General features: G+C 39.1%; 1 protein-coding gene across 26 annotated transcripts in view; it reads right to left on the reverse strand.

Annotated features, from left to right (window-relative positions):
- The window catches only part of LOC141405841 (guanine nucleotide exchange factor DBS), a 457,151-nt gene that overhangs the window by 271,587 nt on the left and 157,580 nt on the right, over positions 1 to 27,984 (reverse strand). For 16 of the 26 annotated variants that reach the window (XM_073990593.1, XM_073990601.1, XM_073990592.1 and 13 more), the window contains 7 exons: positions 27,809 to 27,899; positions 27,521 to 27,751; positions 27,304 to 27,453; positions 27,126 to 27,238; positions 14,026 to 14,146; positions 13,655 to 13,963; positions 13,380 to 13,589 (listed from right to left, as the gene is read on the reverse strand). In XM_073990593.1, coding sequence (XP_073846694.1) covers positions 13,380 to 13,589; positions 13,655 to 13,963; positions 14,026 to 14,146; positions 27,126 to 27,238; positions 27,304 to 27,453; positions 27,521 to 27,751; positions 27,809 to 27,899 — 1,225 coding nt within the window. Of the gene's footprint in view, positions 1 to 13,379; positions 13,590 to 13,654; positions 13,964 to 14,025; positions 14,276 to 27,125; positions 27,239 to 27,303; positions 27,454 to 27,520; positions 27,752 to 27,808; positions 27,900 to 27,984 lie in introns of all 26 variants that reach the window. The other 10 variants (XM_073990590.1, XM_073990600.1, XM_073990589.1 and 7 more) reach the window with 1 other exon arrangement.

The following is a 27,984-nucleotide window of genomic DNA, read 5'->3' on the forward strand; positions in this document are numbered from 1 at the left end:
TATAGAAGCACCCTTCCTTTCATGAAGGGTCTGTTGAAGCACCCTTACTTTCATGAAGGGTCTATAGAAGCACCCATTCTTTCCGAAAGGGTCTCTAGAAGCACCCTTTCTTTCAGAAAGGGTCTGTAGAAGCACCCATTCTTTCAGAAAGGGTCTGTAGATGCACCCATTCTTTCCGAAAGGGTCTGTAGAAGCACCCATTCTTTCCGAAAGGGTCTATAGAAGCAGCATTTCTTTTAGAAATGGTCTATAGAAGCAACCTTTCTTTTAGAAAGGGTCTATAGAAGCAGCCTTTCTTTTAGAAAGGGTCTATAGAAGCAGTCTTTCTTTTAGAAAAGGTCTATAGAAGCAGCCTTTCTTTTAGAAAGGGTCTGTAGAAGCACCTTTTCTTTCCGAAAGGGTCTGTAGAAGCACCCTTCCTTTCATGAAGGGTCTGTTGAAGCACCCTTACTTTCATGAAGGGTCTATAGAAGCACCCATTCTTCCCGAAAGGGTCTCTAGAAGCACCCTTTCTTTCAGAAAGGGTCTGTAGAAGCACCCATTCTTTCAGAAAGAGTCTGTAGATGCACCCATTCTTTCCGAAAGGGTCTGTAGAAGCACCCATTCTTTCCGAAAGGGTCTATAGAGGCAGCATTTCTTTTAGAAATGGTCTATAGAAGCAGCCTTTCTTTTAGAAAGGGTCTATAGAAGCAGTCTTTCTTTTAGAAAAGGTCTATAGAAGCAGCCTTTCTTTTAGAAAGGGTCTGTAGAAGCACCTTTTCTTTCCGAAAGGGTCTGTAGAAGCACCTTTTCTTTCCGAAAGGGTCTATAGAAGCACCCTTTCTTTAAGAAAGGGTCTATAGAAGCACCCTTTCTTTCAGAAAAGGGTCTATAGAAGCACCCTTTCTTTCAGAAAGGGGTTATAGAAGCACCCATTCTTTCCGAAAGGGTCTGTAGAAGCACCCTTCATTTCCGAAAGGGTCTATAAAAACACCCATTCTTTCCGAAAGGGTCTGTAGAAGCACCCTTAATTTCCGAAAGGGTCTATAGAAACACCCTTTCTTTCCGAAAGGGTCTATAGAAGCACACTTTCTTTCCGAAAGCGTCTACACAGGCACCCTTTCTTTCCGAAAGGGTCTATAGAGGCATCCTTTCCTTCCGAAAGGGTCTATAGACGAATCCTTTCTTTCAGCAAGGGTCTATAGAAGCACCCTTTCTTTCCGAAAGGGTCTATAGAAGCACCTTTTCTTTCAGAAAGGGTCTATAGAAGCACCCTTTCTTTCAGAAAAGGGCTATAGAAGCACCCATTCTTTCCGAAAGGGTCTGTAGAAGCACCCTTAACTTCCGAAAGGGTCTATAAAAACATCCTTTCTTTCAGAAAAGGTCTATAGAAGCAACCTTTCTTTCCGAGAAGGTCTATAGAAGCACCCTTTCTTCCCGAAAGGGTCTATAGAAGCACCCTTTCTTTCCGAAAGGGTCTATAGAAGCACACTTTCTTTCCGAAAGCGTCTACACAGGCACCCTTTCTTTCCGAAAGCGTCTATAGAAGCATCCTTTCCTTCCGAAAGGGTCTATAGACGAATCCTTTCTTTCAGCAAAGGTCTATAAAAGCATCCTTTCTTTCGGAAGGGGTCTATGGAAGCATCCTTTCTTTCAGAAAGGGTCTACAGAAGCATACTTTCCTTCAGAAAGGGTCTATACAAACATAATTTCTTTAAGAAAGAGTCTACAGAAGCACCCTTTCTTTCCGAAAGGGTCTATAGAAGCACCCTTTCTTTCAGAAAAGGGTTTATAGAAGCAACTTTAATTTCAGAAAGGGTCTACCCTTTCTTTCAGAAAAGGGTTTATAGAAGCAACTTTTATTTCAGAAAGGGTCTATAGAAGCACCCTCTCGTTCAGAAAGAGTCTATAGAAGCACCCTTTCTTTCAGAAAAGGGTCTATAGAAACGCCTTTGCTTTCAGAAAGGGAATATAGAAGCACCCTTTCTTTCAGAAATGGTCTATAGAAGCACCCCTTCTTTCAGAAAGGGTCTATAGAAGCACCGTTTCTTTCAGAAAGGGGCTATAGAAGCACACATTCTTTCCGAAAGGGTCTGTAGAAGCACCCTTAATTTCCGAAAGGGTCTATACAAGCACCCTTTTTCCGAAAGAGTCTATACAAGCACCCTTTTTCCGAAAGGGTCTATACAAGCACCCTTTTTCCGAAAGGGTCTATAAAAACATTCTTTCTTTAAGAAAGGGTCTATAGAAGCACCCTTTCTTTCAGAAAGGGTCTATAGAAGCACGCTTTCTTTCAGAAAAGGTCTATAGAAGCACCTTTTCTTTCAGAAAGGGTCTATAGAAGCACCCTTTCTTTAAGAAAGGATCTATAGAAGCACCCTTTCATTAAGAAAGGATCTATAGAAGCACCCTTTCTTTCAGATAGAAGCACCCTTTCAGCATCTTTTACTTCAGAAAGGGTCTATAAAAGCACACTTCCTTTCATGAAGGGTCTATAGAAGCACCCTTCCTTTCATGAAGGGTCTGTTGAAGCACCCTTACTTTCATGAAGGGTCTATAGAAGCACCCATTCTTTCCGAAAGGGTCTCTAGAAGCACCCTTTCTTTCAGAAAGGGTCTGTAGAAGCACCCATTCTTTCAGAAAGGGTCTGTAGATGCACCCATTCTTTCCGAAAGGGTCTGTAGAAGCACCCATTCTTTCCGAAAGGGTCTATAGAAGCAGCATTTCTTTTAGAAATGGTCTATAGAAGCAACCTTTCTTTTAGAAAGGGTCTATAGAAGCAGCCTTTCTTTTAGAAAGGGTCTATAGAAGCAGTCTTTCTTTTAGAAAAGGTCTATAGAAGCAGCCTTTCTTTTAGAAAGGGTCTGTAGAAGCACCTTTTCTTTCCGAAAGGGTCTGTAGAAGCACCTTTTCTTTCCGAAAGGGTCTATAGAAGCACCCTTTCTTTAAGAAAGGGTCTATAGAAGCACCCTTTCTTTCAGAAAAGGGTCTATAGAAGCACCCTTTCTTTCAGAAAGGGGTTATAGAAGCACCCATTCTTTCCGAAAGGGTCTGTAGAAGCACCCTTCATTTCCGAAAGGGTCTATAAAAACACCCATTCTTTCCGAAAGGGTCTGTAGAAGCACCCTTAATTTCCGAAAGGGTCTATAGAAACACCCTTTCTTTCCGAAAGGGTCTATAGAAGCACACTTTCTTTCCGAAAGCGTCTACACAGGCACCCTTTCTTTCCGAAAGGGTCTATAGAGGCATCCTTTCCTTCCGAAAGGGTCTATAGACGAATCCTTTCTTTCAGCAAGGGTCTATAGAAGCACCCTTTCTTTCCGAAAGGGTCTATAGAAGCACCTTTTCTTTCAGAAAGGGTCTATAGAAGCACCCTTTCTTTCAGAAAAGGGCTATAGAAGCACCCATTCTTTCCGAAAGGGTCTGTAGAAGCACCCTTAATTTCCGAAAGGGTCTATAAAAACATCCTTTCTTTCAGAAAAGGTCTATAGAAGCAACCTTTCTTTCCGAGAAGGTCTATAGAAGCACCCTTTCTTCCCGAAAGGGTCTATAGAAGCACCCTTTCTTTCCGAAAGGGTCTATAGAAGCACACTTTCTTTCCGAAAGCGTCTACACAGGCACCCTTTCTTTCCGAAAGCGTCTATAGAAGCATCCTTTCCTTCCGAAAGGGTCTATAGACGAATCCTTTCTTTCAGCAAAGGTCTATAAAAGCATCCTTTCTTTCGGAAGGGGTCTATGGAAGCATCCTTTCTTTCAGAAAGGGTCTACAGAAGCATACTTTCCTTCAGAAAGGGTCTATACAAACATAATTTCTTTAAGAAAGAGTCTACAGAAGCACCCTTTCTTTCCGAAAGGGTCTATAGAAGCACCCTTTCTTTCAGAAATGGATTTATAGAAGCAACTTTTATTTCAGAAAGGGTCTACCCTTTCTTTCAGAAAAGGGTTTATAGAAGCAACTTTTATTTCAGAAAGGGTCTATAGAAGCACCCTCTCGTTCAGAAAGAGTCTATAGAAGCACCCTTTCTTTCAGAAAAGGGTCTATAGAAACGCCTTTGCTTTCAGAAAGGGCATATAGAAGCACCCTTTCTTTCAGAAATGGTCTATAGAAGCACCCCTTCTTTCAGAAAGGGTCTATAGAAGCACCGTTTCTTTCAGAAAGGGGCTATAGAAGCACACATTCTTTCCGAAAGGGTCTGTAGAAGCACCCTTAATTTCCGAAAGGGTCTATACAAGCACCCTTTTTCCGAAAGAGTCTATACAAGCACCCTTAATTTCCGAAAGGGTCTATACAAGCACCCTTTTTCCGAAAGGGTCTATAAAAACATTCTTTCTTTAAGAAAGGGTCTATAGAAGCACCCTTTCTTTCAGAAAGGGTCTATAGAAGCACGCTTTCTTTCAGAAAAGGTCTATAGAAGCACCTTTTCTTTCAGAAAGGGTCTATAGAAGCACCCTTTCTTTCAGAAAGGGGCTATAGAAGCACCCATTCTTTCCGAAAGGGTCTGTAGAAGCATCCTTAATTTCCGAAAGGGTTTATAAAAACATCCTTTCTTTCAGAAAAGGTCTATAGAAGCATCCTTTCTTTCCGAAAATGTCTATAGAAGCACCCTTTCTTTCCGAGAAGGTCTATAAAAGCACCCTTTCTTTCCGAAAGGGTCTATAGAAGCACCCTTTCTTTCCGAAAGCGTCTACACAGGAACCCTTTCTTTCCGAAAGGGTCTGTAGGAGCATCCTTTCTTTCCGAAATTGTCTATAGAAGCATCCTTTCTATCTTATCTGCAATCTTTGATATGATTTTTTTTAGTGGAATCTAGTACTGCCTGAGGTATGGGCCTCAAAATGTCCCAATGTCTTGCATTATTTTTGTTGTAATCTTTGTTACATAGCTACAATTTTATACTTTTCACGATAAAGGTCCGAATAATATAGTTTCAGCGTCCATCTTCGGAGAAGGTCTCACGACTACACATGTGATGTCACTTTTAAGATTACCCACTCTAATGTACATCAACAGCAATTGAAACAGAAGAAAACACTTAAAAATAAAACTGTTGCATGTCGCGACATATCGCCATTCCGTTGAATTTGATTGACCATTGTGACAAATATGGGTTAAACTGTAACACACAACTGTTATATGTGGATGCAGCAGCTCCACCAACCAGCCAGCAGCACCGGCAACAATAATCACGTCAACAATAATAACAACAGCAATGGGAAAGACAAGAGCAAAAAAAATTGAACAAAAAAACATGCAAATGCTGATAATTGTTGCTTGGCGCAGTAACAGCAACATCATCATCAATCCACTAAACGTTGGGGTAGTTGCAGCAGCATCGGGTGTCACCGCCACCATTACTGCTGCTGCCGGTATAAATGTTGGTGTCATGTTATGTTTTTGTTTTGTTTAGCCGCCAATGATGGTGGAATTACCCGGTGTTTAGTATTTTTTGTTTTGATATTTTGAAATACAATAACAACAACAATTAATTCAATTGCTGATGGTGCGAAACACCGGATATGCATTTTATTTGGAATTTCTATTCAAAAGCGTTATTTATACGGCAGGTTTTATTTTATGTAGACTTTGTTGGATTTCTTTATGTACTCAGTCCTTCAGAGGAGAATACCCAGGGCTTCGAGCGGGTTCAGAGGTTGCGGACAGTGGAGAGCCCGAAACCCACGAAATTGATCTATTTCATAGGTGAACGAGGTATAGGCGCCAAAGATTCGCACCGTAAATCGAGGCTTTAAAGGAAAAACATTTTCAGGAAATGTAAGCTCGAATTACGCAGATGGATTTTGTAATCGTTAAAAAAAATCTTGATGTTATCTAATGTAAGAATCTTACTCACGCCTTCAGCGCGCAGATGGTCAATATTGCATATATTACAAGATCACCACTTGGGTAATGTTTTTGGAACATTCGGGTCATTATAAAAGGGAGAAAAATATAGATTTGTAACAAAAAGCACTAAAAACCCGTGTTCGGGCCAGCGGCTCCCACCTCAGTGTACATGCTTGTATTTGCATCGTTTTTCTGTATTGGGAGCACCATATCCCGGAATGCCTGCTCCGGATTCTTTTGGTCCATACCAGGGCGGAGGAAATCCCAGTACCAATTTATATGTGCTCAGTTTGTCACATACGCATCCAACACCGACAAGCTTATGTGAGATACAATAGATGTCGGAAGTGGTGCATATTAGGGGTTGTTCTGCACTCTTCCATTTGAGGTAGTACGACTGGGACTATGTTGCTGCGTGAACACAGCCGTCAGTGAGTTGTTGTCGTCGTCATAAGAATTACGCGACTCCGCCGCAGCCCCCCCCCCCAACAACAGCCGCACACGCAGCACTTAACACCAGCCGTTGTTGTTCCAATCCCTGAAAATGCATCCTTTTCGCAATTTAATTGCAATGGACTCCGAGGTAAGATCGAGGAAGTAGTAGATTTCATGAGTCGGAAGAATATCATGGTCGCGGCGACGCAGGTAACCAAGCTCAACAACAAATGCATAATACTTTGTTTCCTGTATTGGCGAGGTAGCAGTCCTTGGGCAAGGGGTTCCTTGCGTCGGTCCCGGAACATAGATCCAACTGCTGTGAGGGCACAAGCAGTGTTGTGCTCGGTGGAAGACCACCTCTCATAAGTGAGGATGAGAGGGTACTACCTAGAGAGACCAGATCAATACTACCACAACTTCGGTCTGGCATCTCTAGGTAGCTAAACAGTAACCTCTCCCTCCTGAATCCAGAGATAGCCGACTCATGCCCAAAATGTGGCCTGACGCCGGAGTCACTTCGGACAAATTCAGTTGAAGCAGTACGCTTTCTGGGACTGTATGTGGATGCTTAGATGTCCACCTATTAATTTCAAATTTTCTTCTCTTTCTTTTCTTCCGATACAATATCAAATGAATAAGTGAATTACGAGCAATGATTTAGTCACTCTAGAACCCTTGAAAGAAGTTAGGACCTCAGTCACGTTTGGCGACGTTACGCTGACTAATCCGAACGCAAGTTATTTTAATGGACAGGTTGTCTTGCACCCCTGGACTGACAGGCCGAAGAAAGGTGTTCTCTTCCTGCCTAGGAAGAACCACCATAATTTAATGCTGAAAGTGCTGGATGAGCCGGGTGTCGAATATCTCATCAAAGTTATCAATTTGTAGCCGAAGTCCGCCTAATGGGTGGTCCCGATACTGAAGCAAGGCAAGGACGCCAGCAAAGGTGAATCGTACAGACCTTTGGCGCTGACTAATCCGATACGCAAGTTATTTTAATAGACAGCTTGACTTGCACCCCTGGACTGACAGGCCGAAGAGAAGTGTTCTCTTCCTGCCTAGGAAGAACCACCACAATTTAATGCTGAAAGTGCTGGATGAGCTGGGTGTCGAATATCTCATCAAAGTTATCAATTTGTAGCCGAAGTCCGACTAATGGGTGGTCCCGATACCGAAGCAAGGCAAGGACGCCAGTAAAGGTGAATCGTACAGACCTTTGGCGCTGACTGATGCGATACGCACGTTATTTTAATAGACAGCTTGACTTGCACCCCTGGACTGACAGGCCGAAGAGAAGTGTTCTCTTCCTGCCTAGGAAGAACCACCATAATTTAATGCTGAAAGAGCTGGATGAGCCGGGAGTCGAGAATCTGATCAAAGTTATTAATTTATAGCTGTAACCAAAGTCTGAAAAATGGGTGGTCCCGATACTGAAGCTAGGCAAGGACGCCAGCAAAGGTGAATCGTACAGGCCTATTTCGCTGACTAGGAAGAACCACCACAATTTAATTCTGAAAGTGCTGGATGAGCCGGGTGTCGAATATCTCATCAAAGTTATCAATTTGTAGCCGAAGTCCGACTAATGGGTGGTCCCGATACTGAAGCAAGGCAAGGACGCCAGCAAAGGTGAATCGTACAGACCTTTGGCGCTGACTGATCCGATACGCACGTTATTTTGATAGACAGCTTGACTTGCACCCCTGGACTGACAGGCCGAAGAGAAGTGTTCTCTTCCTGCCTAATTTAATGCTGAAAGAGCTGGATGAGCCGGGTGTCGAGAATCTGATCAAAGTTATCAATTTGTAGCTGTAGCCGAAGTCGAAAAATGGGAGGTCCCGATACTGAGGCAAGGCAAGGACGCCTGCAAAGGTGAATCGTACAGGCCTATTTCGCTGACTGATCCGGTACGCAAGCTATTTTAATCGACAGTTTGCCTTGCACCCCTGGACTGCCAGGCCGAAGAGAAGTGTTCTCTTCCTGCCTAGGAAGAATCACCACAATTTAATGCTGAAAAAGCTGGATGAGTCGAGAATCTGATCAAAGTTATCAATTTGTAGCTGTAGCCGAAGTCTGACAAATGGGTGGTCCCTATACTGAAGCAAGGCAAGGACGTCTCGCTTTTGTCGTCTGTAGCAAAGACTCTACAGGCTTTACACCTCCCTAGCGTTAGAAAAAGCTATCCACAGTGCGCCATCTCTCCACATATATTAGACAAGGACTCAGATAAAGCTAACCGTATTATAGAACAGTGATGTTCAATCAATCATCAATCAATTATATATTCCAGTCTTACGTGGAATTCAGGAACAAGAAGTCCAAGGCCTGTGAAGCAGGGAGTTGCCTATGTTGCGTTGGTATCTCCGGAACTGTATTCCACCCACCTCCAGACGGCATTTAGATTGTAACGCATGCGGATGATTGTACGATCTTGGCGTCAGTACCTTCCCTGATGTAATTTGTGAAACGCCGAACTTCTATTTGGCATATACAAATATCGGCAAATTCTGTTCACCCTGTGGACTGTAGATGTGGGCACTAAGTTGAATGGCATGGTCGATGGTAGCAGAATTCTGACCACCATCTATCCCAATATCCATCACAGATTCGTCCTCAAGAATGAGTCTATAGGAACTAAGTTGTCTGCGGTCAAATTGAAAGAAGAACTCCACAATGTGGTAGATGTTTTCAACCTGCGGTGATCAATTGGGATAATTGTTGCCGATACAATAAGCGACTGCAGCAAATGTTAGAAGGAAAGGTCACCCCAGAATCATGTTCTCATGGAAGAAGGGTCGACTTAATCACCAAACATCGAGTATGTCTTTGTGTAGGATTTCATGTGTTCTATTGAAAACAACCTTCACCAATGGAAAACTGAGATCCACAAGTTTACTTTTGTAAGGTATACTGCAGATCACATGAAATGTCTTCACATCACACGTAAATTAGATTGTGTCATATGCCAAATAAAATATCACAAGGGATCAAATAAATAAATTTATCTATAATATAATTTATCTATTCATAATTTTTTTGTTAATTCTGAAATAAAAAAAATTACTTCTGGACTTCATCGAAAGAAGAAACGTTGGGCGCCACAAATAATCATTTTATTTTAGGAGGGTTGGCTGGGTTTTTTATTTGGGACGACGACTTCTATTTTGCTTTTCAAAATAGTCAGGCTTAATCCCATAGTCGTTGTTTTAATATTCTACTAATAAATTAAATTTGTTTTAATAAAATATTAAAACAACGGATATGGGATTAAGCCTGACTATTTTGAAAAGCACATTTTATTTTTATTTATGTTTTCACTATAGTTCCTTATTCCACTAATTAAAACCTTCATTCTTATGTTACTACACCACTCACTTGAAAATCAACACCACTGTGAGTAATATCCTTAATGACTGGTATAGGGCATGACCAACGACGTCGCTCAGCATCTTGATTGAGATATGAAATGAACATATTTCTCTTTCACGGTCAGCGATTTGGTTAACCACTCAAATATTTATTATTACAATAAGTGAAATAAAAAATTAGATTTTTATCAACAAAATTGATTAATCACTTAAGATCAAAATTGAACTCGATCATGGCAGAATTATTATAACACTTCGTTTCACAATGTTACCGACGACGAAAGCGATTAGCATTTCCACGAAATTAACTTAAAACGAAGCACAGCAACAACACAAAAGGCTAAAGTAGCGTTTTCAATGGTTCATTCTAAACTAAATGAACGGAGGAAAGCACAAAAATCTCCCCCACATATGGGCATGAGTCAGTCAATCACACAAAGCCACACATCATACGGTGGTGGCAGCATCCACAAAATACAAAATAATAAAAAATATTAAACAGTCTGATCCCGAGACGCCAACAATAATCAGTAATCAGCAAAAGTCTTCAAGGAAACAACAAACTATTTTTTTTATTTCCACTTTATTTTCTTTACATCATTCTCTCGGGCAATGAAAAATAAGAAAACTAATAATTACAACAAAATAAATGAATGAGAACAAAACAAAAAACAACACAATCTGCAATAAAAAAAAACCATTCAAGCCACAAATCTAAAATAATTTGTTGTAATGTCAACTGTATATGTAAACGAATCACAAGCTGTTTGTGTTTAGCCTTAGCCGCACTCTCATTCTGGTCTCAACTATACTAAAACATAATCTAAAGAAGAGACATCTCAATTTTGTTGTTCGTCGTAGGTCAACTAGCCGGTACATAATGGAACGAATACATATGTACATATGTTCCATAATCCATGGAATGTTTGTTTGTGTAATTGTGCGCGCTCAGCTGGACTGATAGGGTGATATGAGTTTTAAATTAGCTGGCGGCTAGTCGAGCTTATCATTTTAAATAAAACTGCGGGTGTAAATAGACTCGTTAACCTTTATGTTGTGTCTGGGGAGATCGGTAAGGGCTACATGTACACATGTTGTGTTGTTAGAAATCGTATAAAAACCAGCATCAATTTAAAATTAAGGAATTTTTACTATTATAATGTCAAGAGCAATTAATCTGAAATAACATAACTTTAGGATCATTATCTTACAGATAAAAGATAAACGTACGTCTATAGCATTGTCTCTGATATGATGGTCGGTAAGGAGAATTGTCGTTGAGATTATAGTCCGTCAGGATCTGAGATAATAGTCAGTCAGCATAATTTTTTGTGAGATAATAGTCTATCAGGATCATTATCTATGATATAACAGCTCTTCTGGATAATTATCTCTGAGGCCATAGCACGTCAGCGCCATTATCTATACCCGTCAGGATCATTATCTCAGGGAAAATAGTTCGTCAGGATAATTATCTCTGAGAAAGTAGTCCGTCAGGATCAGTTTCTCTGTGATAATAGCCCGTCAGCATCATTATCTCTGAGATAACAGCCCATCAGGATCATTATCTATGAGATAATAGTCCGTCAGAGTAATTATCTATGATGTAATAGCCCGGAGCCCAGGAGATAATAGTCCGTCAGGATCATTATCTCTGAGAAAATAGATCGTTAGGATCATTATCTATGTAATAATAGTCTGCTAGAATAATTATCTCTGAGATAATAGTCTCTCAGAATCATTATCTGGGAGATAATAGTCCGTCAGGATCATTATCACTAAGATAATAATCCCTCAGGATCATTATCTCTGAGATAACAGTAAGTCAGTATCGTTATCTATGAGATAATAGTCTGTCGGTATCACTATCTATGAGATAATATTCCGTCAGGATCATTATCTATGATATAATAGTTCCTCAGGATGATTATCTCTGAGGTAATAGTCCATCATGATCATTATTTCTGAGGACCATTAACTCAGATAATTATCTGAGATAATAGTCCATCAGGATAATTTTCTCTGAGATAATAGTCCGTCAGAATGAGAATCTCTGAAATAATAGTTCATCATGAACAATATCTCTGAGATAACAGCCCATCAGGATCATTATCTGTGAGATAAGGATCATTATCTCTGAGATAATAGTCCTTCAGGATCATTATCTCCAATAGAATAGTCCGTCCAGATCATTATCTATGAGATAATAATCTGTCAGTATCATTATTTATGAAATAATAGTCCGTCAAGATGATATTCTCAGAGATAATAGTCCATTATGATCATTATCTCTGAGACAACAGCCCATCAGGACCCTTATCTCTTAGATAATTATCCGCCAATATCATTATATATGAGATAATAGTCAGTAAGGATCATTATCTATGATATAATAATCTATATCTCTGAGATAGTAGTCCGTGAGGACCATTATCTCTGAGATAAAAATCCATTATCTCTGAGATAAAAATCCGTGAGGATCATTATCTCTGAGCTAATCGTCCGTCAGGAGCATTATCTTTGAGGTAATAGTCCGTCAGGATCATTATTACTGAGATAATAGCCCATCAGGTAGATTATCTATGAGGTAATAGTCCTTCAGGACCATTGAGATAACAGTTCGTCAGGGTAATTATCTCTGATGTAATATACCTTCAGGATCATTATCAGTGAGAAAATAGTTCGTCAAGATCATTATCTATGAGATAATACCGTAAGGATAATTATCTCTGAGATAATAGTCTCTAAGGACCATTATCTTATACATAAATCAATTTCTCTGAGAAAATAGTCCTTCAGGATCATAATAGCAGCCCGACAAGAAAATTATCTATGAGATAAAATGAAGTAATCATCCTTATCTCTGTGATTATAGTCGGGCAGGGTCATTAACTCTCAGATAATAATCCATTAGGAGCATTATCTCTAAGATAATAGTCCCTCAGGGTCATTATCTCTGATATAATAGTCCGTCTGGATCATTATCTAAGCGATAATACTCCCTCCGCATCATTATCGCTGAGATAATAATCCGTCAGGATCATTATCTCTGAGATAATAGTCCGTCAGGATCATTATCTCTGAGATAATAGCCAGTCATGAGTATTATCTATGAGATAATAGTCCGTAAGGATCATTATCTATGATATAATAATCTATATCTCTGAGATAGTAGTCCGTGAGGACCATTATCTCTGAGATAAAAATCCATTATCTCTGAGACAAAAATCCGTGAGGATCATTATCTCTGAGCTAATCGTCCGTCAGGAGCATTATCTTTGAGGTAATAGTCCGTCAGGATCAATATTACTGAGATAATAGCCCGTCAGGTAGATTATCTATGAGATAATAGTCCGTCACGATCATTATATCTGAGATAAAAGTTCGTCATTATCTATGAGATAAAAGTCCGTCAGGATCATTGTCTCTGTGATAACAGCCCATCAGGACCATTATCAGGATCATTATATCTGAGACCATAGCCCGCCGGATCCATTATCTGTAAGATAATAGTCCGTCAGGACCACTACTTCTAAGGTAATATATCAATGACGACTATGCCTTCATAAGGACTGCCAACATTGAGATAATAGTTCGTCAGGATTGTCTCTGAGATGAAGCTCTTGCTTTTTGCTAACAGGTTTTATGATGGGAACTTTTACCTTTAAACTTTTGCCTTTGTTTTTGTTTTCATTCGCAACCACTCAAACTATTCGCATATTTTGCGAACCAAAAATCCTCTCTTTACTTACCTGCGATACTAAAGCTTTGGTTTCTGGTGTAGTGCTTTCTAAGAAGATCTTTTTAAATTCACTAGGACTAGATAATTTGAATTCTGATGCAGAGGCAATGAATGCCTGTATCTCATGGAGGCTTTGTTCCGCCAATTCGTGGGATGTAGAACATTTCTCAATGCGCTGGGAGGTGAGTAACTCAACACCGTTAGCACACCATTCATTAGCCTAGAATAAACATATTAAAACTTGTTAATGGCTGATCCAAAAAATCTGTTTCAGAATTTACTCACCTTTTCAACTCTCTCCATTAATTCACGATTCTTATTCAAAATCTCCAAACGTTTTTGCAGCCTTTCGGTGATAATATCACACACCCTTTGCAGTTCATCACATTTGGGTTGAACTATTTCCCAGGGATAAACACCACGTGAGCCGATAAGTTGTTGACCAGCAGCAATAACCTCAGAGGCTTTATCAATGTCAACGGCACACTGACTCTGGAATTCTTTTGTTTCGTTGATAAGACTGTCGACACGTTCAACGCTCTCGCCAATTTCGGTCATTTCCGATATCTTGGTCATGTGGGTATCAAAACAAATCTAAAAAAGATGAAAGAAGGTGAATTAAAATAAAAATGATTGACTTTTTTATTAAAAATCACCTGTAATTCTCGAAAACTTTGTTCAAATTTCCTCAGCTCCAGACATTGCTGTAAACGATTACTATGCGTACGCCAGAATTCATCGAAACGTCTTTCCGTCTCCTCCAGTTGTACCAGAAGTCTGCGATAATCCCGACAGTCATCATAGTATTGGGGTTTTTTCAATTTGTATTGTTGATGATAAATAATTTGATGACGTTTAATTAGTTGTTGTTGTTGATGATGAGGAAATGTTTGCCCTGCACTGGATCTGCATTATTACTCATTGCAATAAATTCGCGAATATTTTCCAACAATTTTTGTTTAATTATATATGAGAAAATTTGCGTATTCAGTTTTGTTTTTGTGATTTAACGAGAGCGAGAGAGTGGATGAAAGTTTTCGCATGTTTGATTTATGATCGGATATCGTAATGAATTACACAGAACAAACACGCACACGTATTGTGAGGTTATGTGTGATAGAGAGCATTGCGCCATCAAGAGTCAAGTCAAGAGTCAGATAGAAAGATAAAAAACAAGAGAGAGACACACAAAATTGTTTGGATGATCAATGAGAGATGTAAACATTGACATTTATGTACATTTTGTTATTGTTATTTAACGAGAGAGATAGAAAGAGGAAAAGAGAGAAAAAACGAGTGATAGATTGAGGCATGAAGATCAAATGAAAAGTTGTTTTTATGTATGTAAGTCTCTTATAGTGTGCGAAATGAGAAAATGTACAAGAGAGTAAGATAAGTGAAAAAATTCGCTATCTAAAAGATCAAAAAGGTGGTTGCTTGGGAAGACTAAAAGGCGGGTATCTATTACCTCAGACATAATGAGCGCCTAGGTCCGATATGTAACATATCCTTACCCTACAAATCCATTATATGAGGCATTTCTCAAGTCCATTATCTCAGATATAATGATTCTCACATTCATTATCATAGAACTGATGAATCACCAGGTCCATTATCTCAGAACTAAACAATCGTCATACTTAGCCGTAGAGCATATCATTTAAGAAATAAGAAACCGCCAGTTCCACTATCTCAGAGGTAATGAACCACCAAAGATAGTAATCGGTTCGAATCATCATTTCACAGATTATAGTCATTATCTCAAAGATAATCCGTCAGGGTCATTATCTTAAAGATAATAATTCGTCAGAACTATTATCTATGAGATATTAACAACTATTGCAATACGTCATCTACAATATAAAAATCCGTCAGGTCCAATATCTTGGAGATTTGGATCATTATCTCTGAGAAAATAGGCCGTCAGGGTCATAATCTCTAAGAAAATAGTACATCATGATCAATATCTATGAGATAATAGTCCGTCCGGATCATTATCGCTCAGATATCATAACGATCACTATTTCTGAGATAACAGCCCACCAGGACCATTAGGATCAGGATCGCTATCTGTGAGAAATAGTCCGTCAGGACCATTATCTCTGAGAATATAGTCTGTCAGGATCATTATCTCTGAGATAATAGTTCGTTAGGATCATTATCACGACATAAAAGTCCGCCAGAATCATTCTTTTTGAAATAATAGTACTTTAGGATCATAATCGCTGATATACCAGCCCATCCGGATAATTATCGATGAGATAGTAGTCCGTACGTATCATTATCTATGAAATAATAATCCTTATTTCTGAGCTAGTAGTCCGGGAAGATAATTATCTCTGAAATAATAGTCCGTCAGGATCATTATCTCTTAGATAACAGTCCGTCAGGGTCATTAATGAACCGCTGGAGATAGTAATCGGTTATGATCATCATTTCACAGATTATAGTCCGTCAAATATAATAATCCGTCAGGGTTATTATCTCAAAAATAATAATTCGTCAGAATCATTATCTCTGAGATAGTATGTGTTAACAACTATTACAGTACGTCAAGATTAAATTATAGTTCGTGAAAAATTATAATCCATCTACAAGATAAAAATCCTTCAGGTCCAATATCTCGGCGATAATAGGTCGTGACGACTGTTAAGTCCATAATCTCTAAGTTTATATTCCTTCAGGGCCATGATCTCTGACAGGACGTCAGGAGCATTATTTCAGAGACATTAGTACATCAGGCCGGTTATATCAAAGATAATAATCCGCTAAGTCAAATATTTCGGAGATAATAGTTCTTCATAAGGGCACCTGGCTGTCTCCAGATCAAAGAACAAGTAATCAAATTGATCATGTTGTAATAGATGGAAGACATTCATCCAGCGTGTTGGATGTACGATCGTTCCGAGGCGCAAACATTGATTCGGACCACTACCTTGTTGCAGCAAAGGTACGTACCCGTCTAAATGTTGCAAATAAAGCACGAACAGACTCAACGCGGAAGTTGGACATCGATAGGCTGCAAACACAACAGATAGCCACAGCATATTCCACTGAACTAGCCCAATTGCTTAACGCGAGCACTCCTTGTCCCGATAACATAACAACACAATGGCAACATATTGCCCACTCCATGCAAACAGCCGCAAAATCCATACTTGGATTCCAGAGACCTCCACAAAGGAATTCATGGTATGACCAGGAGTGTCGTGCTGCTACCGAAGAGAAAAATGCAGCATATAGAGCTACTTTGCAATCAGTAGCAACGCGTAGCGCGCGAGAGAGATATCGGGAGAAAAGGAGAGAAGAGAAACGTCTTTTCCGCAAGAAAAAGAGAGAAATGGAAAAGCGGGAGTGTGAAAAAATCGAGATGTACGGGAGCCAGAATGAAGTCCGAAAATTCTACCAAAGAGTGAAACATCAAACAGATGGCTTTGGTACAGGCACATCCTCCTGTAGAGACCAGCAAGGTAATCTGGTAACAGATACAGATAGCGTGCTCAGGATATGGAAGGAACATTTCTCCAATCTGCTGGTATCCAATAGTAGCGAAGACGATGATACCACAGATCCAATCCCAGAAGATGGTATAGAATGTATGCCGCCCGGCCAAGATGAGGTAAAAACAGCAATCAACCGGCTGAAGAATAATAAAGCAGCAGGAGCCGATGGCTTACCAGCCGAACTGTTTAAAACCGGAGGCGACGCGCTGATAAGGTGTATGTATCAGCTAGTTAGCACCATCTGGCAGGAAGAACGCGTACCCGACGATTGGAACATGAGCATCCTATGTCCCGTCCACAAGAAAGGAGGTACGACTGTATGCTCAAACTATAGGGGCATAAGTCTTCTCCCTATTGCCTATAAGATAGTGTCAGGGATATTGTGCGAACGACTAAAGCCAATGGTCAACGAAATAATTGGACCATACCAATGTGGCTTTAGACCTGGCAAGTCCACCATTGACCAGATATTTACCCTGCGGCAAATCCTAGAGAAGACCCAAGAGATGCAGATCGACATATTTCACCTTTTTGTCGATTATAAAGCAGCATTCGACAGTCCCCTCCGATCAATGGTATTCCACGCAATGTCTGAATTTGGTATCCCCGCAAAGCTCATCCGGCTTTGTAAGATGACTTTAACTGATACTAGGTCCTCAGTTAAAATTGGAAAGAACCTCTCCGAAGAATTTTGTACCAAAAGAGGTTTCAGACAAGGAGACAGCCTTTCGTGTGACCTATTCAACATTTTGCTGGAAAAGGTAATACGAGATGCAAATGTCAAAAGAAATGGCACAATTTACACCAATAGCCACATGTTACTTGCCTATGCTGATGACATAGACATCATGGAACGATCAGTAAAGGAAGTAACTGATACGTTTAGGAAGGTCGAAGCAGAATCTGCGAAAGTGGGTCTGGCGGTAAACGGCGAAAAGACCAAATTGATGGTGTCGACGCGCAAAGCGTCCATAGAGCTCGGACCAACTGTGGAAGTTGGTACCTACAATTTTGAGGTAGTTAAAGACTTCGTCTACCTCGGCACTGCCATAAACACAACAAACAACATCAGTTGTGAAATAAGAAGAAGAATTGTATTGGCCAACAGATGCTACTATGGTCTAAGTAAGCAATTTAAAAACAAAGCCACATCTCGTCAAACAAAAATAACACTATACAAAACGCTGATACTACCCGTGCTAATGTATGGCTCCGAAGCATGGGTACTTGCGCAAGCAGATAAGGCAGTGCTTGGTGTGTTTGAGAGGAAAATTCTTCGAAAGATCTACGGGCCGATTTGCGTTGACGGTGAATATCGACGTCGTATGAACCACGAGCTATATAAGCTATACAAAGACATGAATATAGTTAAACGTATCGAGATGCAACGATTGCGTTGGCTAGGCCATATCATGAGAATGAGCGATGATGAACCCGCTAAAAAGGCGTATGAATACATGCCCCATGGCGGTGCACGCAAAATCGGCAGGCCTAAGCTTCGATGGAGCAAACAAGTGGATGAAGAAATGGAAAGGCGCGGTATTCCAAAAAGTCAAGCGAAAAACAGAGAGGAATGGAGATCTTTTCTTAGTTCGGTCTATGGAATAAATGTTCTGTAATGGGTCAACTAAGTAAGTAAGTAAGTTCTTCAGAACCACTAGCTATGAGTTTATATATCTTCAGGGTCATTATCTATGAGATAGTAGGTCGTCACAACCATTACACTCAGTCAGGGCCATTATATCTGACATTATAGTCCTTCAGGGCCATGAACTCTGACATAATAGAACGTCAAGGACATGCTTTCAGAGACGTTAGTCAGTCAGATCGATTATCTCAAAGATAACAATTCGCCAGATTAAATATCTCGAAGAAAATAGTTTATTATAACCCTTCCTATAAATTTATGTGTCATTAGGGTCATTATCTATGAGGTAATAGGTCGTCACGTCCATTACATTCTGTCACGATCATCATCTATGAAATAATATAACGTCAGGGCTATTATTTGGAAGACATTACCCCGTCAGGTGCATTATCTCAAAAATAATAATTCGTCAGGTCCAATATTTCGGATATATTAATTCGTCAGAAACATTACACTGCTCAACAAAATTGAAAAATTTGAATGTTTCAAACGAAATTTTTTTTTTCGTTTCTAAATTAAATCGGCTAGTTATTTTCAAATCCGGTCTCTCGGTTTTTCTCCATCAGCTCTTGTTCTGGAGATATAGCTCAAAATCGTTGTTTACGAGTTTTACCCAGAATTTCGTTATTTTCGGATACAAACAAATATTTTTTGTGGGGGTTTTCGACATTAATATATCAAGGACAAGTTGTACGCTCTATACAAAAAGTTTTTGAAACAATTATGGTGAATATATAGCAAAAGAAATATAGAAGACATAGGACCGACCTTGTAAAAATTGCATATTTTGAGTACTTTAAGCTGTAATTACGTCATCGGGGGAAGTCATAGGATCTTCATATGGCATGTCGGATATGCTTAGGGTGTCTACTATATAGTACAGTATTGAAATACACTGGTTTCAGTTAGAAGTGAAAAAAAAACTTTGGTTGAAACAAAAGTCGTGTTGACCAGTGTTATATATGATTTTATATATCATCAGATTCATAATAGTCCTCCAGAAACACCATCTCTAATATATTAGACCGTTAGAACAATTATCTTAAGGAGATATCAACAAAATCGTTGCCTTAGAGATAATGAACAGTCAGGTCAATTTTCTCGAAGATAATTATACGTTAAGTGTCATTAACGTAAGGTCAATTATGTCAGAGATAACTATCCGTTCGGTCTATTACTTTGAACATAATGATGCCACGTGAGAAAGCAATTTCTTAAGGTCCATCTTCTTGAAAATAAGGACCTTTAAGGTCCAATATATCTGAGATAATAGTCAGCCAGGACCATTATCTCAGGCAAGAATGTCCGTAAGCGGTATTAGCCAGAGATAAATATGTATCTTGGACATAATATACTTAACATGATTTTTTTAACTGGAAATATTATAAACCGTAATTTGCTTGAGTTTTCTTTTTAAGTTTAATGAAACGATATTTATTTTGTGCCCACAGTAATCAGATTTAACTCTGAAGTCTTACATCATGAACTATTTTTAAGTTCAAGGGTGAAATGTCATGAAATACGTCTGGGTTTTGAAATAAGAAAACTTAAACAAAATGTTTTGTCTTTATAGTTTAAAAGTAAATTAATGTCATTTCTGTTATCAAAATTCATAGTATACTTTTAGGCACATTGTGAAGAATAACTTGTGGTGATATGCATATGCTTGTGCAGTTGTTTTTTAGTTGAGTGTGGTAAACACGCAGAGGTAAAAATAAATAGTAAATGTGAGGTGTGGTGTAATGCTTGTGTATGGTGAATATTTTGTGTGGTGATCGTGTTTATCTCTTGGTGTAATTTAAGGCAAAAAATGTGTAGAGTTTTTTTGTGTTGAAAAATTAACAATTTTCTCAAGTTTTTTTTTTCGAACGTTTATGATGAACAAACATGCAAACACTGACACGAACTACACAACTCCGACTCTACGAACAAAACTGAGAAAGAAGATTTATTATAGGTATGAAAATTAAATGGAAGATTAATAATTAAAACTACAAACAATTAAATAGAATGCCAACTATTTCAAAGAAGGAGAAAATGAAATGAAAGGGGTATCCTAATCTTAGTATGAAATATTTAAAAACTGTATTGGGAGCCAAATTAAGAGCTATAGAAAGCCTAATAGTAAGTTTACATTTACGAAATCGAGTGGATTTCATCTGTCAATGAAATCCTAGGTATGTACGATAACTCAAAAGTGTGTACAAACTTTTACAAAATGCTGTTCGATAACAAACTTGTTCAGTAAAAGAGAACTGAGAAGAACTTGCAAGAACTTGCAAATAATTTTTACTTGCGAAGTTATCGAACAGGACTTCTATCTAAAATCCATTGAATTTCATTTGACTTTTAAAGAATGGAACTGACAGTTGAAATCGAGTAGATTTCGTAAATGTAAACCTAGCATAATATCACGAAAAATCGTTTTTAAGAATAATTTCCTAAACATAAAACTATGAAACGAAGGAGCAAAATCCAATCGGAGCTGAATAAAACTACCTATTTTCGACAAATATTAGGGCGAACATCATGTTCGTGAGAAATTTCGAAATAAACTATTCCCAACATGTCACAACTGAAGTCACGATCAGCCAGACTATCCTTTTAAATTACAGTTCCCAGCCGAGAATTCAACGAGGTAACGATCGAGGAAACTCTACTGAAGCTGACGCTAAGGCTCCGAACATCTTAGAAAGGTTATACTGTATGCTCTAGTGGTTGATATTTGGGAGGATTAAATGAATCACTTTTCCATGAAATGAAGAATAAAATCGTCCAAATTTGATGTCATGGCCCCTAAACGAGAAACGCTGGCTTCATATTAGATATCCTCAACCCGATGACAAGACTACCGCAACTCATCAAACAGTCCATTGTATTAAACACGGGATAGGCAAAATATCAGACTATAACGAACAAATAACATACAGCCAAGGAAGCCTCTCAGAGAGCTCATACTCTGCAAGAAATGTCAAAATAGTCACTGCAAAACCACAATTTCCTTACATATCAGGGACTTCTAAGAATCGCGGACTTCAAAGGAGAAGACATGGGGATTTGGTGTTGACAGGACCCCAGCTGTTTAGACCACTGGGGGACAAACAACATTTAAGCAAGCAGCTTAGCCAAGGTCGATCGCAGCAGGCAACCACCAGATTAGTTTGAAAATAATACGGTCTTCTGAGAATCCTCTTCCAACTATTAGAATGTTGGGAAAGGGGTCCAAACAACAATGACAGGAAAAGGAGGCTATGAGAAAAGTTTTCTCAACCGACGACCATATAAACAAGCTTTTGAAAATTATCCTAGACGACCTTTAAGTTACGGTCATTGATAATAAGTCTGATCCTTAAGGTGGGATTACTGAGTGCAGGTAGTAAGTCGCTTGAGGAATAAAAACTTCAAACGAGGTTAATAACAGTCGGGGTGGTTTAAGGTCGTCAATATTGTCAGGATAAGACCATGTTGACAACAGAGCTTTTTGCCGGGTTAAACTTTATTGACGTATATGCAATGGATTGTCATTTTAAATCCCTGTTAAATCCAGTTATATGTAAACGTACTATTAGAAATCTGAATATTTCTTTATTCAAACGATCAACAGCAAAAAGATACTTTAGGAAGGCTGCGAAGTGGCAGCGCTATTATCCCAAAATATTGGGTGTAATTCGATAGCATGTTTAAGTCGTCCGCGCAAGCCACAGCTACTTGTCATAAGATCAGAAGTAGGAACAATGTCCTCCAGTCGTTGGCTGGCAGCACTTGGATGCTGACAAAGTAACATTGTTGAACTCTGACAAAGCAATAGGCCGGTCTGTGGTAATCTATGCAGCGCCAGCATGGTATACAAATATTAGTGCTACGCAGTGTGTTGCCACATGACAACAGTTGGACATCTTCATGAGGAGACGAATGTTTCACCGGTGCATCAGATGCTGTCGATGCATGTCCATGCAGTACCTGATTGGGTGTTATTACCGTGAGCACCCCTGTCACGAGTTAATGGACGAGAACCTCTATCTATATCAACGAGCCGATCAGGCAGGTTTGGATAGCAATCACACTGATGCAGTCGCGTAGGCAGTACAGAGATACAGTTTGAATGCTGTACTTGGGGACCATTCCCCATCCATCGCCTGATGCCTCCGCCAGTTGCCAAGGCAAACAAGCGTGATTTTAGCCCAGTTAAGATTCGGTCGGTGCTGCCGCCTCAATACGTATTGGGTCCGAATTGATGACACGAAACCTACACATATCCGACATGTGGATGGAGACCACACGACACGCTGCATTTGATTAGCCGCCAAGATAACCCCACTCACGTGTCTCCTGATTTTTCACAGACGCAAGCAGTCCAGGTTGTTGAATTTTTGAGTCTGGTTACAGAGGAACCATAACCTGATAACTGAAATAAAACACGAACGACCTTATTTGCGTTGCCAATAAAAACAGGCAAGCTCAGGTGCTATAGTGAAGGCAACCAAGACGCCATTCCATCGGAAGTCAACCGATTATTGATAGCGAACTCCAGAATAACAACAGGCAAGTTCAGGTACTATTGTGAAGGCATCCACGACGTCATTCCATCGGAAACAAACCGATTGTCAATATCGAACTCCATGAAAACCCTGTATCAACAGGCAGTCTCCGAAGCCTTAAGCGGCTATATATGGACAGTGAGCGGAAACTTCTCATGGAAACATGTTCCATTCTGGTACAACTTCGTTCCGGGTATAGATATCGATATTATCAATTCCTATAGAGAAGGTGTTGTACCTGGTAACTTAAACAGGTGCACCTCCTGCCTTCTGACCCCTCACGTTACTTCGCATATGTTTATTTTCTCGTCTATCCCTACAAATCTAGGACCCAAAGATTTGTGGTCAAAACCAGTTGCGCCACCACACTCGGAAAGTCATAGCCCAGGGAAAAGAGCTTCACTTCGCATTAGAACTCTTTCAGCGAACGAGGAACGACCACAGATCTCCAGTGCTGAAGTTGCACAAGTCTTTCTGAAAGCAAGTTCGTACAAAACCGGATCCAGATGGTGTCAAATTCAATCAAGGCGCTCAATTTGTGCAGTGTGGTGCCGCTACTGAAACCTGAAAACGTTCTGTATTGTGAAACATGTAGCTCCCCAATCTTTCTTATGCTAATCATTGCACGATAATGACGCCAGGTCCAATTAAAGATGATGTATGCGGTAAACCAAATGACTGCATAGATAACCTTGTTAGTTTCTTCCACCCAAGGAACTTAACACTATCAGCCAGTAAATCTATAGCCTTGAATGTACAGTCAAAAGAAAAATAATTCCAACCATAAATAACCCCAAGATTTTGGGGGTCGCATTCTAAAGCCTATTGAGTTTTGCCAAACGCAGATAAGGAAACCTTGTTGACAACATACAGCCCGATAAGTTGGTCTTTGATCTACCATGCGGCACCAGGGTGGTCTTCTCACGTGTGAAAGTAACTTCAAACGTGTAGAATTTACACGAGTAGGCTACTTCGACACAATAAAATGCTTTCGATGCATATATGAATAGGGACCCCCTCTGTGAAGGCAATAAGGCGACATCTTCACCATCTAGAGACAGGTCCAGAAATACAAGAGAGTACATCTCCCAACACAAACAGTTGGTTAGTTGGTCCCCATAGGATACTTTAGAGCTCTGGTGGTACGTTTAGATTTACGATATACGCTGGATTTTTATACCCTCAGCATTTATGCTAACAAGGGTATATACACTTTCATACGGCCAAAATGTGCCTCATCGAAATAATGGTTTTAGACCCCAAGTATGTTTGGACAAAATGTGTTTCAGACAATTTGAAGTCGATTTAGCAATGTCCGTCTGTCTGTCTGGCTGGTGCGCACGATAACTCTCGAACGGGTGAACCGATTTGGTCCAAAATTTGGCATTCGTAATATTTTGTCCAAACTTGATTTAAGTTCGAAGATGGGTTATTTCGGTCTACTCCTTCCGGTACCTCCCCCACAAAAGTTCGGAAATGTTCGGAAAATTTGTGCGCGCTATAACTATTGAAAAGAGTAACCGATTAGGTCCATACTTTGCACATCGTGAAATTTCTACCAGACTTATATGCGATTCTAGTATGGACTCAATCGGTCCACTCCTTCGGGTACCTCCCACACAAAATTTCGGAAAAGTTCAGTTTAGGACCTGTTCTCGAATCTCACTGATTTTTGTTGTAGCAGCTTGTATTCACTGCCCCGCTTACGACGGTACATGTCTTAGTAAGGGCAAGTCCATACTTTCTGAGAAAATAGCCTGAAAGGTGCAAAAAGCCCCTATGACACCGTGTGTAGTGGTTGGAGCGCAAGACAACTCTCGAACGGATCAACCGATTTGGTCCAAAATTTGGCATTCGTAATATTTTGTCCAAACATAGTTTAAGTTCCATCATAAGCCATATCGGTCCACTCCTTTACGTACCTCCCCTACAAAAGTTAAAAAATGTTCGGAAAAGTTGTTCGCACGATAACTCTTGAAGGGAGGTACTCATTTAGTCCGTACTTTACACATCCTAATATGTCTTCCAGATATAGGTTCGAATATGGATTATGTTTGTCCACTCCTTCGGGTACCTATCACACAAAATTACGGATAAGTTCACTTCACTTTTGAAGCAACTTGCATTTGCTGTCTCAATTACGACGATAATAGTTTTGTAAGAGGCAAGTTCATACTTCTTGAGAAAACAGCCCAAAAGGTGTAAAAAACCCATATGGCACCATATGTAGTGGCTGGAGAGCACGATAACTCTCGAACAATACTGTAGTACTCCTCTGCAACACTTTTCAACTTTAATCCTAATCTAAATGTCCAAGAAAGGCCACAAAATAATGAATATACCATAAATACATTCGATCTGACAGATGAAAGTTTCAATTCACATAGGCTGAGGCATGATACAATAAGAAGGTAGCATTATCAGCCCAGCTGAAGACCAGCTGATGGTAACATAATGTGTCAATTGCATTGAATTTATGTCAAATTTTGACATCTTATGTTACCATAAACTGCAGTTGCTGCTACCTTCTTATTGTATCATGGGCTGAGGGTATATCTCTGTCGGCAAAGTCGACTGATACTTTTTTACTTGTAAATATAAATTTCAATTGTGTATACATACAAACGTCAGAAAATCTTCGTAATAAATACAGTGGATTTTATTCGGAATAAATTTTTTAAATCTTGGAACTTGATGTAATTTTGGAAGAAATTTAAATATGTATAAAGTTTCAGCAAATCGGATATTTAATTCGTAAGTAATCGTGCTAAAGAATAATTTTAGCCGGTCTTAACCCAACCAAATGGACCAAATCGGTTGATCCGTTCAAGACATATCGCGCACTTCAGGCAGGCAGATGGACGGACACACATGACAAAATCTACTATAAATGCCTGAAACCGATTTCGTCCAAACATACTTGGGGTCTAAGGACGAAGCTTTAACAAAGAAAGAATATGCATTCACTGCTACAACAACAACAGGAGTGTCCGTCGACTTTACTGTGGCATTTGGCTATTAATAGAATTTCACACGCTAGCTACTAGGATACTTGCCAACGCGGAGACGTATTAATTAATGTGAAGTTAGATAACAACTGCCAGTAAAACTCTCACGCATTAAAAAAACTGAGTTGTTTCAATGTTCTCTTGGAACCAAGGTATCGACATCAATCTAATCGGTTATCTTAGGATACATAACTTTCGCTCACTATCCCTTAAAAAAAGATCAGGATTTCTGTGGGGGTCATCACAGGCTGCTGCATATGACTAGACAATGGAGGACGATTGAGTGCCCTCGACTTCTTGATAAAAGACAAAGGCTTCCATGGAATTTACTACCGCTGCTCTGCGAGTTAATTAGCTGTATTACAATAACTGACAGTGTATGGTATACTACGACGGGATTCAATTGTTTATTTTCGTTGGCATTCTCTCTCAGCTACAACTTGAAAGAAATCTTTAGAATTTGCAAAATAAATACAGTAATGATTGAAAACGTGCCAAACAAATTTACTATTGTGGATTGAAATGAACGAACTAATGATTGAAACAAAATGACTGAAAAGAATTTTATTAAAAACCGATATAATCTCAAATTATTCAACCGATATTTGTTCTTTTGTTCCGTTTTGGGATTAAAATGAAATTAAAATAATTTTGGCGTTTTAATTCGAATTTTCAATTGAAGATTACAAAACATATTTCATTTAATATATTTTAGTTTTTATTTTTACAAAACCAGTGCAGAGCTAGAACTGAATTTATTTAACATTTAAACAGTTAAAATAACGTTAAAATAGAGGTTAGAAAAAGAATAGTTAAAAGTAAAGGAACTAAAACCTTGTTTTAAATTTAATAAGGATACAGAGGGGATTAGTTAAAAAGGTTAGGTTTCCAAGAAGAGGGCAGTTAAGTTTTTTTTTTGTTAAAATATGTATAGATTAGGATTTTTTAGTAAAATTTTAGATAGGGGGAGTTAAAAGTTAATTGTTAAATAGTTTTTATTTCAAACAGCTTGAAAGAAGTTATCCAACAAAGCTTGGGACTTAACCAATGAAAACTTACCGTTCTATGGAGCTAACATTGCCAGTGCGTTCAGAGAATTCTTTAATTTCTTCATTGGATTTAATGTTATTGAGCAAAGTTTCACCATGTTTGGCTGCAGCAAGGATTTCATCCTGAAATCAAAAGGAGAAAATAAAATTAAATAATTGAAAAAATACTTTAAAAGTCCAACAAATACCTTTAATCTTTGATAATCTGCTCCTTGGTCATCCAATAACTTTTGTGTTGCTTCAACAGAATTTGGAAATTCTGTATCGTGTATGGCCTGTATGAAAATATCCAATTCGGCAGAGACTTGATGGGTTAGGCTGGAGAATTTTTCAAGAGACTAAATGGAACAAGCGAAAGTTGTTAGTGTGCAAAAGAATAATTGATTTACCATTTAAATAACTTACTATTCGTTGTTGTATCCACTCATGATGTGAGTATATCAGCGAACCACCCATATCTGCCGTCAGTTGACTCTGTTCAATATATTCATGTAGATCATTTAATGCCGAACAAATAACCAATCGAAAACGATATTCATCTTTGGAAAATTTTGTACTGACTTCAGAGATGGCCTTTTGAAATAGACCCGAAGGTCGTAATACATAGACAACATGTATAATGCCGGGGAAATATATCTAAGGGTAGACAACATTAATAAAGCTTTGTGAAAAGTAACAGTCATTTCAACTTACCGATATCCTTTGTAGTACTGTCTTAACTGAATTCCATTTATCTTTTCGCCGATCTATAATTAAGTGAAAACCCAAATCGGCATCTTGTAATCTAGAGAAGAAGAGGAAAAGAAGAAAATTACATATGCAAATGTTATTGATCTTAAATTGAGATTATCGGTTAACAATAATCCGTG

This window comes from Musca autumnalis, unplaced genomic scaffold (assembly GCF_047663935.1).
Source record: "Musca autumnalis isolate F117 unplaced genomic scaffold, ASM4766393v1 scaffold_5, whole genome shotgun sequence".
In the NCBI taxonomy this organism is placed as follows: Eukaryota; Metazoa; Arthropoda; class Insecta; order Diptera; family Muscidae; genus Musca; species Musca autumnalis.